Source organism: Notamacropus eugenii, chromosome 2, assembly GCF_028372415.1.
Source record: "Notamacropus eugenii isolate mMacEug1 chromosome 2, mMacEug1.pri_v2, whole genome shotgun sequence".
Taxonomy (NCBI): domain Eukaryota; kingdom Metazoa; phylum Chordata; class Mammalia; order Diprotodontia; family Macropodidae; genus Notamacropus; species Notamacropus eugenii.
The window spans coordinates 125,931,958-125,948,977 of NC_092873.1; the positions used below are offsets into that span (position 1 = coordinate 125,931,958).

General features: G+C 35.9%; 1 protein-coding gene across 2 annotated transcripts in view; it reads left to right on the forward strand.

The window, feature by feature from the left end:
- The window catches only part of PRIM2 (DNA primase subunit 2), a 369,300-nt gene that overhangs the window by 343,622 nt on the left and 8,658 nt on the right, over nucleotides 1–17,020 (forward strand). For both annotated transcript variants that reach the window (XM_072642540.1, XM_072642541.1), the window contains exon 13: nucleotides 7,651–7,719. In XM_072642540.1, coding sequence (XP_072498641.1) covers nucleotides 7,651–7,719 — 69 coding nt within the window. The remainder of the gene's footprint in view (nucleotides 1–7,650; nucleotides 7,720–17,020) is intronic.

Sequence of the window (17,020 nt, forward strand, 5' to 3'; positions counted from 1 at the left end):
AAGAAAAGTCATTCTGAGGGCGTTTTATGAAGAAAAACAGAAAAAGATAGAAAAGATCTGCAAAAATTTAAATTTTTAAAATTCTGCTGATAACTTTTGTTTTTACATTATCTTTATATCTCATTATATCTCTCCCTCTCCCACACAGAGAATCATTCGTTACAATGAGTGAAAAAGGAAAGATGGGGTAGAGTGGGGAGAATGCAGTTAAGCAAAACTAATCAACACATCAACTAAGTTCAACATAATGTCCAGTGTTTTGCACCCTCTGCAAAGAAGGAAGATAAATACATTCTTACATCTATTTGGGGGCCCCAAGTTTGGCCATTTTAACTACATAGTATTCAGTTCTTATTATTTTCTTTGACTTTATTCTGATCATTGTTTATATAGTTTTTCTTATCAACTTCACTTTTTATCAGTTCATAAATGCTTTTTTACTATTTATTTCTTACAGAACAGTAATGTTACTTTAAATTCATGTATCATAATTTGTTTAGCCATTTCCCAGTAGATGGGCATCTACTAATTTTTTTAGTTCTGTACAATGTTTTTTTTTTCCTAACTATCTGCTCACTTTCAAAGACAATTGAGTTAGTGTACTTGTAAATTCCTTGAAGGCAGGGATTCTTAATCCTTCTTTGTATCCCTGATGCATGGAGCCTGGCACATAATAAGTGCTTAATAAATGCCTTTTGATTGTCTGACTTTATATCACTTCTAAATATGAATTTAGACGAGGTAGAAATGGCACTAAGAGAACGTAGAAGGGAAAAGCTGCAGGATTAGTTCAGATACTTATACATAGAGGATGCCTATATCAAAGTAATTTCAAATGAAAAGGAATTGAGGGATCAGTTTTCAAAGTGCCTAAAGAAAGTGAAGTTATCAAAGTTGTGGGAGAAAAAAATCTTTATACCAAAACCATAAATAGCCAAGAGAATGACTAATGCTCTATGTGCCTACTTTTCCATTTATTTACAATTTTAAGAATAACCTGTACATATATCAAGTGGGTCTTGAATTTTCCATGGTTTACCACATACCATCACACAACTGCTAGAAAAATGTAGCATCTACAAGATTCTACTCCACTTATTGTTAGGTAACCATTAAAAAAAAGTATTTGGTTCAGTAGAGCAAAATATCACCTTAAATTTTTCTTTCGATAAGGTTTCTAGGAGTAGTAGTAGCTAACATTTATATAATGCTTACTGTGTGCTAATCACTATGCTAAGTGTTTACAGTTATTATCTTACTTGATCCTTAAAACAACCCTGAGAGATAGGTGCTATTATTATCTCCATTTTTATAGTGAGGAAACTGAGGCAAACAAAGTGAGTCATTTTCCCTGGGACACACAACTAGTAAATGCTGAGGCCAGATTTAAATTCGGGTCTTTCTGACTCTCAGCCCAGTGATATATCTATTGTTCCAGTTAGTCACCCCCACTATGATGCCATTTCAGAATTATACAAGATTTCTTGAAAGGCAAAGATAACCTTATCCAATGACCCTCTGATTTTAGCTGTGTGACCGAGGACAAGTCATTTAACCAGTGTTTATCTCAGTTTCCTCATCTGTAAAAATGGGGATCTAGTAGCATCTGCTTCTCCTAGGATTGCTGTGAGGATCAAAGGTATTTGCTAGTGACACAGAGGAGATCCAACACAAAATCCAAATTGAAGAGGGATTCCCTATGAATGGTGAAGTTGTTCCTCTATACAGATCCTATACCATAGTTTGTTTCAAGCCTTAGAACATTGTAGATCTTCTTGAATGAGATTTATAGTCATTCAAAAGAGAGTAGTCTAACCACCTGTCCTCAACCAAGAGGATGAAGAATACTTGTTGTTCAGTCTGTCATATGCATTTAGATGGGCAGTCTTTTGAATTCATCTGTCATATGTGTGTGTGACTGTGTATAAGGAGACATAGAGACAGAGACTAAAAATGGAAAATGAGTTGGACCCAATAACTACAACATTGTAAGTGGAAAGAATACTCCCCCCCAAAATCAAAAGTGAATATAACAAAATTAGAAAAGTCAAGCAGGACTCAAATGAAGAGTTATGAAAAGACACCCTCATTTTACCCCTTCATGGAGGGGGGAGGGCCACAGGTGTTCTACATTACATGTATTTTTTTACTTTTTCAGTGTTATGTGGGATGGCCCTTTGGGAAAGGTTGTTGTCAAATCATTGTCAATTGTGTCTGACTATTCATGATCCCATTTGGAGTTTTCTTGGCAAAGATACTGAAGTGGTTTGCCATTTCTCTAATTCATTTTACAGATGAGGAACTGAGGCAAATAGGGTTAAATGACTTGATCAGGGTCACACAGTAAATGTCTGAGGCCAGATTTGAACTCAGGAAGATGAGTTTTCCTGACTCCAGACCCAGCAGTCTATCAGTTGAATCACCTAGCTGTCTTCTGGGAAAGTTAGGGATACTTGGGATAACTATGATGACATAAGAAACCGAATGCATTAATAAAAAGCTTATTTTTGAAAAGATTATGCATCATGTGAAGACCTAAGATAACTGACCAGTCTAATATATTTTTCAAATTTCATTGCTGAAAATCTGAAATCAAAGTTTATCATCAATCAGTTAGCATTTATTAAATGTTTGTTATATGCTAGGCATTGAAGATTCAAAGAAAAAGGGAAACAACCCCTGTCTTCAAGATTCTTACATTTCCTTTTGTTTTAGGCTTACATTCTGATTAGGGATCACAATGTTTACACAAATAGATGTTTACAAGATGCATACAGAAGAGAAACAAGGTAATCTTAGAGAGGAAGGCCGTAGTAGCTGAGGGGAGTGGAGGTTGGAGGGAAGGCCTCCTATAGCAGGTGCCATTTGAGCAGAATCTTGAAGAAAACTGGCATTTCTAAGAGGTTCAAGTGAGAAGTGAGGGTATTCCAGGCAGAGGGGATAGATAGCCAGAGCAAAGGCATGGTGACAGAGAATGAGCATCTTGTGTGAGGAGCAACAAGTCGGCCAGTATGACCGGACCCTAGAGTATACGGAGAACAAGTGTTGTTCGTCCTTCATTCTCAAAGACCACCAATGGCATCAGGAGAGTGATGTCTTAACCTGCAAGTGAATGGGATTTAAGTGAGGCAGGGCTGTGCGAAGCCATCATCTTCATAAGTCATCTGAATCCAGTTGTGACTGGAAAGATAGGAAGGAAGAAACTAGACAGTTAAAAGCTTTAAATGCCAAACAAAAATTTATTATATTTGATCATAGAAGTAATAGGGAACTCCAGGAGCTTATTGAGAGCAGACTAATATAATCAGACCTGCTCTTTGGGGAAATCATTTTGGCACCTAGGTAGAGAACAGATTAGAATGGAGAGATTCTTGAGGCTAAGATCAAATAGGGAGATACTTTAGTTACCCAGGTGAGAGGTGATAAGGCTGAACTAGGGTGATGATTATGTGAATGGAGGGAAAAAGACTTTAGGTGAGGTATCTTGCAAATAAAAACAGCAAAATTTGGCAATTGACTGGATATGTGGAGTGAGTGAGGGGGAGGGGTTCCCCAAAGTCCTCTGCCTCTTAACCGTAGTGGCGAGGCTGGATTAAACTCCACCTTCCTCCGAACTGTAGATATTTTAATTCTATATGAGACTGAAAAGGACCAGAAAAGGGATGAAGGTGGTTTCCAAACATGAAGACTATTAAAGATAGAATTCAGACCGGCACAAATAGAAATTAGTTTAGTTCTTTGAGGGATGTGTTCTAAATAAGATAACTGGTAAAAGGTGTTCTTCCTATCCAGTAAAAATAAAAATAATAATGAATCAGAAAAGTTCTTTGCATGAAGTTTTTGTTTTTGTTTAAAATAAAATGCCCAACAACATTAGAAGGCACTTTCCTCTAAATGAAGGTCATTGCCAAGTTGTACAGGCTGTTTTGCTGAGTGGGTTAGAAACAAGAACAAACCATAATACACACAAGTTGTTCCAGACCCTGCATCTCAACTGCATTTTCTATCACCTTTGAAATAAAGGAAGGTTAGGAATGGAGTTTAAAAAAAAAAAAAAAAGAATCCACACTGGCAACCACTTTAAAATGAGACCGAATATGACCTTGAATTAGAAAAAGATTAGCAACATGTCTCATTATCAAGTGCAACATCTCGAGCTGTAAAATGTCTCGGCCATTGACGCCAAAGACCTAATGGGCAGGTGGTTGGGTTCTGCTGCCAAACAATCATCTTAACCTCATTAGTAGTCACTGGAGCAAAAGGGGGAAAGGAAGTTGCAGATGGCCAGGAACGAAGAGGAACATTAGGATATAAGAGGAGGATGCCACTGCAAGTTTAAACCGGTCGTCAAGATTATAAATCTATCTGAAGAAACTGACATTTACCACAAATGTCTGTGGAGATTTTATAGATGATTAATGGCCATTAATGACCAAATTAGTAGGTCATGCTTATGTTGACACTTCTGTTAACTTGGTAAAAGTATTCTTCTGCTCCTCGTTAGGGACAATTTTAAAACAATAGCAATTTCCAGAAAAAAGAGGAAAGAAATTTATAATTTGTCCACTTGCTAAACTTACTACTATTTGGATAGACATATAGCATCTGACAAAGACTGGCCTTTAGTTAGAAAAACAAAAACGAATCTAAGCACTGAATTCCCTCTTTAATAGTGATCCATCTCATAAAGTCCTATTTGTCATTTAAAGGTCTTCATTCCTGGCCCCTTCCTTTCTTTCCCTCTTTACTCACTCTGTGGTCCAGCTACACTGGCCTATTTGCAGCTCTTTGAATAGAACATTCCATCTCCCATTTCTTGGAATGCTCAGCTGGTTAGCCTCTGAATTTCCCTGCCTAGCCTCAAAACTCAGCTTAAATTCTTCCATTGGAGGCTTTTCCTTATTCCCTCAGGTTTCAGTTTAGTTACCCCCATAGTTAACTTGCATTTATTTTATAAATAATTATAAATGTGCATGCTGTCTCCCTTGACTAGATTACAAACTCCTCAGGACAGGGTCCCTTCTGCTTTGTCTTTGTATCTCTAGCACATGGCACATAGTAAATGCTTTTCTATTTGATTTTTTTTTCCTCTAATAAATGAAGTTATCCTAAGGTTAGAGTGGCAGACTATGTTTTTGTCATCTGAAGACTAGCCTAGCTAAATTGGTAGAGGCTTATCATCAGAAGGTGGTAAGGATTTGAGCTCAGAGGTGAACTTCTTAGGAAAAGGGTGGCAAACATTTCTTCTACCATCAATCAGGTAGCAAAATTAATATATAAACTACATATATTTAGTATAGAAAAATATACATATAAGCTATATATGTTTAATATATAAACTATATATGTTTTAATGAATATATTGTATATGTTTATGGTAAGTATACCGTATATCTAAATAGAATATAATTCACAGTGTATGTTTGTAATGGATTTTGTTTTTATTTCTCAGTAGGAGAGAAGGCAGATTTTTGGCTGATTAAAAAATAAAATTTAATTAAAAAAACATATTTATTAACTATCCATTATACGTCAGACACTATGCTAAGCACTTGGGAATACAAAGACAAAACTTTAATGAATTGTTGTTCCTGTTTGTAATCATTTACTTTCACTTATTTTTGTTATAAAAATTAATGAGAGTAGGTAGGCCAGATATGCACACAGGAGTACCTACACAGATGGAGTCATGAATCTTTTGAAAGTGTATGTGTGCAGCACTGCAAGACTTGCAGACTGCTTTGTGTAGATTAACTCATTTAAGTCTCACGATGATCCTTGTGAGTAGGTACTATTGAGATTGTTATCTTCATTTTTCAGAGAAGAAAACAGAGCTATCGTGATTTGGCTATGGTCATATAGCTAATAAATGGCTAAGACTGGATTCAAACCCAGGTCCTACTGAGTCTAAGGCAAACACTATGTCAGTTATGCCATCTTGCCTCTTTTTTATTCCTTCATAGTCATTGACATCCCCACTTGGCAAGGAAAACCTCCTGAACTGTATTGCTTCCATTATATGTACCATTAATGCTAGATTTACTCTCAAATGTTATCACTTTAAGGAATGAATTCCACATTTACAGTTACGGTCTTTCATCTTTCTTTCCAATTTTAGTTTTACTTCAGCCAATTTATATTTGACCTTTCTGGATTCTCTAGATTTCCAGTTTGGAAGTATAGATAAGGATTTTCATATTTTGATTCCTGCTTGCTAATTTATGGTTACTATTGACACTTGCCAGGAGGTATTGACAGGTTCATCTCCATGGTACCATTTCATTTGACTTTGTGTTTGCAAGACGAACAGCACTGATGATACTGTGAGTTCGGTAGTGTCTGTACTGCTTGGCAGAAGTTTGGCAACTATTTTTCTTCATTATTGTTTACATATCTCTTCATTTCTTGTTAATTGATTTTCTGCTCTAAGAATTCAAGAAAAGAGACAGGCCACATGTGCAGACAATGCACATATTTGGGTTCAGAAACTTGCTGGCATAGGCCTCCACCTTTTTTACATGGGATTTAACTGTCAGTGGTATAAAGCATGGAAATTTCATCTGTGGGACTGCAACAGAAAAACAATGCATTAAGCACATTCTTGGCTGGGTCCTATGATTTCATCCATTCTGCAAATGTAATTTATTTATACATCTGTCAATACCTGTAAGGCTACATCCTATAATGAGCATGGCAGGGATTTAAGAGTGCATTTATTCCACTGTTGGACACCAAAAAGTCAGCCTTTTGAATAGGAAATAGAAATTAATATTTCCCAAGAATTTATTTTCCCCCTTCCTGAGGTTATCTCTTAATTCCAGCAATTTACCATGTTTGATAAGCAGGCAGAGTATGTATTTTGATTATTTGGTAGGGGGAAAAGGTGACATAACTTAAAAAATTTCAACTAGCATTGCACTCTGCTGATAAGAATGGGAGTTTGTGCAGTACTGAAGAGATTACATGAAGTACAATTGGAGAGCAAATTGTATTTACAAAAGATAGGCTGATGTTCCTAATAGGTGTTCAGAATAGACCATTCATGCTCATATTTTGCTGAGCTTTACTAGAAATAACTTCATTTCTAAAAAGGACAAATCTGATTGAAGGTAAAAGCATTCCTCCTCTACAGATACTTGTCTAAAGGGTTTACATTAAATTTTCCTGATGGGTGCACAGCAGTATTTTATGCTGTATCTATATAAACTGGTAATGTGAAAAATAAAAATCTAAATACTATATTTGATTGCTTCATGCTCAAACCACTCAGATTACTAGATTTATATCTACAGTTATGGAAGAGATGTTGCAATATGATTTTCTGACAATAACTGTCAAAAATATAAGACCAGGGTGCATTTTCATCTTGTTGTTTAAGTAAAATTCTTGAAAGATCATAAGATCTCTATTTCTTGTCATCTGAGGGGCTAATGCTGACCTAAATAGCCCCTCTGTAGTGCTGTCATGTTGTTAGAATTGTCACTATGTAAATTGCAAAAATTTGTATGTACAAACCAACGTTGTATGGTTTATTGCATTTTATGCCTGCAATAAAGAATGACAAAAAGCCATTGGTGCTTAGTCACTTTATTCTGGTTTAAACTTTTAATTCTTCTGTCTCTCTCCCTCTGTCTCTCTGTCTTTTTCAAGATTTTGGATTATGTAAAAGGCACTCACTACCAGTTGGCCTGCCAGAAGTTCTTTGATCTAACACATAATGTAAGTATACATTTGAATTTTATACCCTGATAACCAGGATGTCTTTACATATTGTTATAAAGATGTTATAAATGATCCTATATTATTATATTGTAACATTTATTATTATAATATAAATTGTTATGTATTGTTATAAGAAATCCTAGAAACTCTCTAGACTTGAGTTAACTGCCTCCATCAACAATTGTAGTACTATGTAGATTTTTATGAGTTAATTAAGCTTTGAGAGGCAGTGTGATATAGTGGATAAAGAATCTGATTCACAGTCAGGAAGACCTCTTATGACTTAAGTAAGTCACTCAGTGTTGCAGAGAACTTTCCAGGACTGTAAGCTGTGAGCAAGTATTGCTCTACATTGGTAAAAGGAGATTCCTCATGGAGAATTTCATACACCAGCACAATCACAGATCTAACTCAAAACCAATAATTACAAATTCTTTCTACTTGTTTGGTATTGACCTTTCTGTGAAGTAATATTTTTGCTCTTATGATATAACTATTAAATATCTTATTAAGATTAAATATTTCATATTACAAGTGTACTGAATATTCTCTGTTCTTTAGTGTTTAGAGTGACTTTGTGATCTTTTTTATCTTTTAAAGTACTTTTAATAAATTGTATGCAAATATATTTTTAAAAGCTTATTAGAATTAGTGCTGAACATAATTGAAGTAGTAATCAACAACAAAATTTCATTATCTTTATTAGAACAGAATCAGTCAATCAGTTAACATTTATTGAGCACCTGCTGTGTGCCAGGCACTATGCTAAATCATACCAGCTTCAAACAACAAATGGGTATTATCAATGTGAGTTTAGCTTGGGCTTATTCTCCTAAATGCTCTCATTCTCTAATTTGTTAATTCAGCTTGAGCGTTATAATTTCATCTACGTTTTAAATTCTTTTTTGGACTTTTAAATAGAACTCCATATGTTTGAATACTAAGGTGTTTTCCCTCTTCCCATGCTGTTTCAACAAAGAAACATTTTATCTCAATTAACAGATAAGGAATAAAATGAAGATGATGACCAAAACCTAAAAATGTATTTCATAGTTTCCTAAATAATTCCCTCTAGTTGTCAGAGGCAGTAGATTAAGATTCACGTGGAGATGGTCCTTCCTTAAGAATAATAAAGAATTAGCATATAGGAGGGGCTTAGATGGCTGAAGTCCTTATGCATCTATAATGAATTTAAAATCAGTGAAACTTTGGGTTCCAAAAACTGGAATAATTTCAGTTAACCCTAAAAATAAATCCCAGTAACAGAAATGGTGCGTGTATGTGTGTTAGGGGGTAGGGTGGGAAATGAAGGTGGATGTCTCCCTTTTGTGCTGTAAATTCAACTGCCTAAAGATAGATCACACCATTACAAATTAAAACAGAACATGCTTGGCATATGTGTGAATCCAAAAGGTCTTTTGTGATATCCTTGTGGATAATATAGAGAAATGTGATACATTTACATCTAAAGTCAGGAAGACCTGAGTTCAAATTTGACTTCAGTTACTAGCTGTGTGACCCTGGGCAAGTCACTTACCCTCTGTCTGCTCCAGTTTCCTCAACTGTAAAATGGACTGATAGCACCTGCCTGCCAGGATTATTGTGAAGATCAAATGAGGTAATATTTGTAAAGTAGTTAACATAGTTCTGGGTACATAGTAGGTGTTTAGTAAATGCTTGTTTTCTCTCTTTATAGGTAATAATACAGTTGGGTAGATTTGTAGATACTGACTAGTTGTATCCAAAGAATGCTGAAATCAGTATTATGCTGGAAAGAGATCTCCACTGGCATACTGAAGGAGTTTGTTTAGGATCTGTCTCGTGCAAAAATGTTATTAACCCAGCTGAAGACACAGAAGATACACTTGTCAAGTCCATGGGTGATACAGAATTAGACTTTCAGAATCAAAATTCAAGGAAGTTACATCAGTCTGGAGTGGTGTACTCATTGAACAAGAAACTTACTTAGGAATAAATGAAATGTCCTGCACTTAGGCTAAAAAAAAAACAACTCAAGTTGTTTAAGTATAGGTTACGAGAAATCCTCAACACCCTCCCATTAGAATCATGCAAATTCTGGCCGCTGGAACCCTGGGCTCTGATAGTTCCAGGCCTCTGAATGTCTTCCTAGTCATTGCCAGTTCATGATGTGCTATACTTCTCTCTGTCTTCTTATAGCTCTCCTTGATTTGTCTATTTGTCACCCTCCACTAGAATGTAATCTTTTTCAGGGCAAAGACTATCTTGCTTAGCTGTATTTGTATTCCCAGAGTTTTGCTCCATGTTTGGCACATTGTAAGCATCCAACAAATGCTTTATCATTCATTCAATTCAGTAAACATTTATTAAGCATCTGCTGTGTGCTAGGCTCTGTGCTAGGTGCTGGGGATACAAAAAGAGGCCCCAGAGACAGTCCCTTCCCTCAAGGAGCTGGATTGTCCTGCAAACTCAACATGAGTCGGATAATGTGATATGACTGCCCACCCCCATGCAATATTAGGATGCATTAGTAAAGGCAGAATACCTTCTTTGAAGGAAGTAATAGTTGTGCTCTACTCTGTGCCATGCACACTACGTCCAATGCTTGTGTTTAGTTCTTGGTGCCATATTTTACAAGAGGTAGTGACAAATTGGAATATTTTTAGAGGAGTGCTGATGAGTCTGCAAGTCATGTCATATAGGAATAGGGTATATAATATAAAGAATTTTTGGTCTGGAAAGAGAAAACTTAAATGGGTACAAATGAACTGTCTTTAAATATTTGAAGAGCTGTCATTTGGAAGAAAGAATAGGCTTAATGGCTCCAGAAGGAGGAATTAGATCGAGTAAAAATTTATGAGAAAAGATTTCAGCTTAACATACAAAAAGACTTCTTAGCAATTACTACTGTCTAAAAATGTCTTATCCCCCAAAATAGTTCGTTTGCTATTCCAAAATAGACTAGAGAACAGTCTGACAGGGATAATGTAGAAAAGTTACTATCTGTCCTGCACTGAATAGAAAGTTGTACTTAATGATCTTTAAGGTCCTTTCTAACTTGATTTTGTGAACATTTTCTCATGGAGCAAATGGACCCTAGTTAGTGTAGCCCCTTTTTATAGGTACAGCCACCTAGCAGAATGTAGACTGGTATATACTTTAAGGGCTGGAAGAAACTTTATTGAATTCATTATCAATACTTTACAGATGAAGAAACTGAGATTTGGAGAGATTTAAGTGACTTACTCCAAGATTATTCAACTAGCATAGAGGTACATCCAAAAAGGAACTTTTACAATTTATGCTTTAGATATCATTATAGGCAGTTATTGGCTATCCTGTTGCACAAATTACAATATTTCTATTTTGTAGGGATACTGGGAGCATGGACCTAAAACACAGCTACTTAGATATAAATCAGTTTGATAAAGTTTCCAGCCTATGGATCACAATAAGTCTGCGTAGGGAAGCCATTAACAAATTTATGTAGTGTTAGAAGAAATTGATTTCACTTTGCTAAAAATGTATGGTTTTCTCTTTCTACCAGAATAGCAGATTCTGGCTGAACAAGAATGTGTTCAGAGACGTAGGCTTCTCATATTAGGGGACTTCAATACACATATCCCATTGCCCAACCACGCAGTTCCTCAACCCACTCACCTCCCATAAGCTCCTCCTCAGCTCCACACAAAGATAGTCATATTCTTGATCTTCCTGTAATCTATAGATGTACCACCTCTATGTTCAAGAATTCTGAAATCCCTTCTCTGACCCTCATCTATTTGCTTTTTACCTTTCCCTCTGCTTTCCCTTACATAACCCTACCCTTCATGCATACTGTGACCTTCAGTGTTTTGAACTGACCCCTCAATTCTCTCCTAGGCCATCTCTGCCTACACTAGCCACTGTCTCCTCTTCTCCCTACCTTGACTCCTTAGTGAAACAATTCAACTCTACACTATCCTCCTCTCTTGATTCCTAACCCTCTTATCATATCTCCCATTATGCCCAGCCAAGCCTCAGTCACTTCCATCATTCATCACCTTTGCTCTCTGTATGTGCTGCTGAACAAAGGTAGGGAAAATCACACAGCCATTTGATTGGGTCTGCTATTCTGTTACTCAGCCTCAACTGGGCACTCACTGCTGCTATGCAATCCTTCTGTACCTCCTTTTGGAATTCACTATCCCACTCTCAACAGTAGCTTTTCCAAAGCTTTTCATCCCTCTTCAAACCTCCCATGACTCCTCTTCCTCTCTCTCTCTCAGCTGAGAACTTTGCTTGTTGTCTTCTCTATTAGACTATGAGCTTTTTGAGGACAGAGTCTGTCTTTTGCTTCTTTTTGTATTCCCAGCACTTATTACAATGCCTGGAACTTGATAGGCTCTTAATAAATGTTAATTGATTAACTGGCTTAGAACTTGATGAGTCCTCAGAAGCCATCTAGTCCAACAACTTATTTATAGATGAGGAAACTGAGGCCCAGAAAGAGTAAGTGACCTAACAAAGATCCTTTTAATAGTAAGCAACTGAACTGGACCTGAATCTAAGTTACTTGACTCTAAATCCTTTCTGCTATAACATGTTGCCTTGGATAATATAAATTATTTAAAATTGTCGGTAAATTTAATTTAGATTATTCCTTCAATAAATTACTTCTATTCAAACTATTTAAATGGAAATTAAACTAAAGTTTAGAGCATTGGGAGAGAAAGTATAGAATTTAATTAAAATTAAGATTTTCAGAATTAAGTTTTTAGTTTTATGTACTCAAACATTTAAGTGCCTGCTACGTGCCAGGCACCATGCTAAGTACTGAGGATACAAAGAAAGGCAAAAGATGGTCTATGTTCTCGAGGATCTTATAGTCTAATGAGATAGATAACATGCAAACAACCATATGCAAACTATGTTTAGGATAAATTGGAAATAATCAACAGAGGAATCAACAGAAATCAACAGGTGCGAGAAATTAAGGAAGATCAAGAAAGGCTTCCTGTAGAAGATGGCTTTTAGTACCTACACATTTGGTAGGGTGGTCAACATTTTAATACAGAGGTTAATCAAGATTTTCACAAAAGTATGCTAGAATGTCTTATGGAATAGGGTTAACTCCCCATCCCCTATTCCTCCAGTTCATTGCTTGCTAAAATTAAAAATTAATGCAAAAAGAACAGCAGATAGCAATTAACCACAACTGGAATAAGGCTGATTCCAAACATATTCAGTTTTTTAATGATCAATTTTAGCTGGAGACTGTGATATGCTTTATGTATACATCTAAATATCTGAAATTCAGCTGACCTCTTAGGGCTACCCTCTTATCCCACACATTTCAATCATTTGCCTTTTTTGTTTGTTTGTTTGTTTCTTATCTAGATTTTTTTTCAGTGACTTTTCATTTGATCTTTCTGTGTTAAGTTGGCAAATGTATTACATATACACACCCCCCCCCCTCTCTTTTTCCCTGTCATATGCATTCACCAGCAATATTAAGAAAGAAATATGATTATTGTTGTTTTCTTAATTTAGTAATTCACTTCCTGAAGTTATGTAGTTTGGGCCAGTTATTTTTTTCATTGATTGGACAATCCTATTTTGTAAAATTAATAGTTTCTCTTCCATGATGTTGTCAGAAGACTAACTCAGTGTCCAATGCAATAATCATCCAAAAACTTGCTTCTGCTTAAATACCTTTTCTTTATCACCTATGAAACCTTTAAATTACCTAATTAATAAACTCCCAGGCCCCATTATCCACTATTTGGAAATATTATGGCAACTGCAAAGCCAGGCAGAACAAATGTTTGTCAGTAGCTTTTGTATTTTCTGTGACATTAAGTCATTTTTTGTTTCGTGGCCTTTCTCTTGTTGATCATGAATTTAGAACCCTCTTTTCTACTGTTTTGAAAACCCTTATACATACATATAAAATATGTGATCACAAAACTACCTTTACCTGTCAGGCTTCCTTTGTGTTGTGTTTGATAGCATATGGGTCTAATCTGCCTGGAGTCACTAGTTGGGTTCCACAGAAACACAATTTGATGTGACAAGACATTATGGGCAACATCTAGTTATTATGGGTTCCAAAAACACAATGCTGCATGTGGTTAGCATAAGAGTTTATGAGTCTTAAGTGGTTATAAGATACTAAGGCAAAACAACACTGGTTAGGACCACTTTGTGGGGTATGAATACACTGTGTTTTCTTCTTATTAGGGATGGGTAACATTAGCTGTATGTTGTTTTCTATGTAGATATGAAATAAATACATATATCAGGGTGGAGAAAGGATATAGGAATTGAGTCTGTGATTTTATTGGTATAGGCAACTCCAAGGTGAGGAAAGGCTCAATCAATCATATGTCTTACATTGGCATTTTCAAGTGTGGTTGGTGACCTTGAACAGCCCTCCCTCACTCATATCAAAGTAAACTGCAAGTCATCATCATCTTGATGTCATGGTCTTCTTCGAGAACAAAGGATATTGCAACAACATTGCAATTTATAGATTTAAAGGTTTTGCTGGGGGTTATGGGAGCTCAGATGACTTGCCCACATTCACATGTCCAGTGTATGCCAGTGGCAGTTCTTGAATCCCAGTCTTCCTAGCTTCAAGGCCAGTTCTCTATCTGTTCCACCATGTTGTCTCTCACTGGATCACCTTTTAATAGTACTCATATGTGTTCATTTATGTATGTACGCATGCATGCATTCTTCAAATATTTTATTAAAACCCTTGCTATTCTAAACAAGAATGGACATGCATATATAATATATACATATATATATATAATATATACATATATGTGTATACATATGTGTATGTGGACGTGGTCCATAATAAGAGCTTACACACAGAAGTTCCATCAGGTTTTTATTATAGCTAAATTTAAACTATTTAGTTTTAGAAAAAAAATATGTTTTAAAAAAGAAAGTCAATTTTTTATGCCCTGAGGCTAAGTCCTTCACAGGACTTTATGGAGCTTCATCTAGAAAAGGTCCTTAGAAATTATCTAATGCAGCTCTCTAAATCTAAAGAAACTAAGGCCCAGAAAAGTTCTTTGACTTGCCAGAGGTCACACAAGTACTAAATGACCAAGCTAGGATTTGTTTTAAATTCAGTGCTTTTCTATACCAGTATTACTGTCCACTACAGATTTTAGATGCATTCCTTTTAATTATTTTTCTTGAGTTTTTTTTTTTAAAGATTGTCTTTACCCTCTTAATTATTTGTGATCCCTCCCTCTTACCAACAATCCTAAGTTTATTTTTCTGAGTACTTTGTGATCTCAAATCTCCCTTCAATAGAAGTTTTGAAAATGAACTGCCGTTAATTGATAGCATTTGCTGCAGCCCTATGATAGTTCCATATGGCTTTTTTTGTAATACCAGCTGCCTCATTATCAGCTGTCATTGCAAAATCTCTTGATTAACACCCAAAGATCCCATAGGTACAACAGAATTGCTTCCATTCTTTCAAAAACCACATTTGCCATGGTAGAAATATGAGACCTGTGTTTGCGTGAAGGTCATCTTGTGCAAATACGTTGATGCCAAGCAAACGTTGGCAAGATAATCACTTGGTAGATGAAATAAAATGGTCTGTCGTGAGCCCCTTTGCTTATGTACTAAGGGAGCAGTATTTTAAACCTTTTTTTAAATTTTAGAGTATTTATTACTTGTTTGCTTGCTACAAATGGAAATGAAAGCTGAGAGCTGGTGCAAATTATTATTTTAATTTTGCTCCAATATAATTATAGAATAGTACCTTGGCTTACCAGAAACATCGGGGAATACATTATCCTGGATAGCTGAATTTCCTGGACAGCCAAGGATTTATCTCTCTTAAGTATCAACCTGTAAGAAATTATTTTAACCATTTTGGATGGAAATCTTCCTAAAATGTATTATATACTTTCCCACTCCTTTAAAATGACTTAACATTTTCTTGTTGACTCAGCATCATAATTCATTTAAAAAAAACTTGTTAAGCTTCTGCTGGAGACTTTGGAGAGTACAAAGACAAAAATGAAATAGCCTCTTCCTTGGAGAAGCAACGGGCATTGTTCAGCAGGTACCAAACTTTCTCAGTCTGTGGCTTTCTTAGTATCGCAGTAATTTGTTCATGGTGCCCCTAGACCAAAAGAGATGTTTAATGGTTCAGTTTATAAGTAGTTAGGTCCAAAAAACCCTAAATAAGTGTTTATGTCCTAACAACTTAGTAAACATTTGGAAAAACAACATACAAAGATTGAAAGAAAAATAATATTTTTTATTTCATTCTTTATTAACCACAATTGCTTAACTGTTGGGATAAATATGCCTATTGGGCACTGTATAACAAGCTTTGGAATCAGATTGGATACTGCCAACCTCATTTCCACATTGGTTTCACATGGTTTTTTATCTCAGCAACTGGTAAAAACACACCTTCTCAAAGAAAGTTCAGTAGGTTATTGACATAATTGAAAATACAAGTAAATAAAACATATCTCAAACATTCACATACAGTGACATCATCTAAAGGAATATAACTTGATTCAGTGTTGAAACTGTGAACTACCTTGAACTGGTAGTTTGCATGGTGTCTAAGAGCTGTCAGGTGTTGGTGGGTTTCCCTTGAAAATTTCAAATATCTAAAATATCCCCCAGAATCTCTGAGATCCTTGTGGCAACCTAGGGCTCTACTGCTCTATGAGGCACAGTTTGAGAACCATGGGCATAGTTGGATAGAGAGCTGGCCTTGGAATCCAGAAGACCAGAGTTCAGGTCACTTCCCTGACTCATGCTGACCATGTAACTCTCAGTGAATCTCTTCAGCTCTTAGTGGGCCTAGGCAACTCTAAGACTACATTGCAGAGAATGTGTCAACTTGCATTGGTAAAAGGAGTTTCCTCATCTGGAAGATCTCTGCACTGATGCGATCACAGGTCAAGTTCCTATCCACATTCTTGCCTTCAGAGAACTTAGAGTCTACTGCAGTGGTATCAAACCCACCTAGAAATGGGGACCAGTACTCCATACATAAAGATCCCTCTGAGCTCTCTATTGACATAGTTTTAAAATGTATTGCATTTCATCTGGTTCAGCCACACTCAGGAGTGTCATGAGCCACATGTGGTCTGCACGCTACATGTTTACATTTCTGATCTACTTGATGACTCTGAACATCATTTCTGCACTTACTGTTATCTATAAGGCATTAATAACATTTATAGAGATGTGAGCACTGATACTAAATGACCCCAGACTACTATGTGTATGTTTAATTCTTCTTGTCTTTCCCCCATAATTTTTTTATTACTTTCCAGTT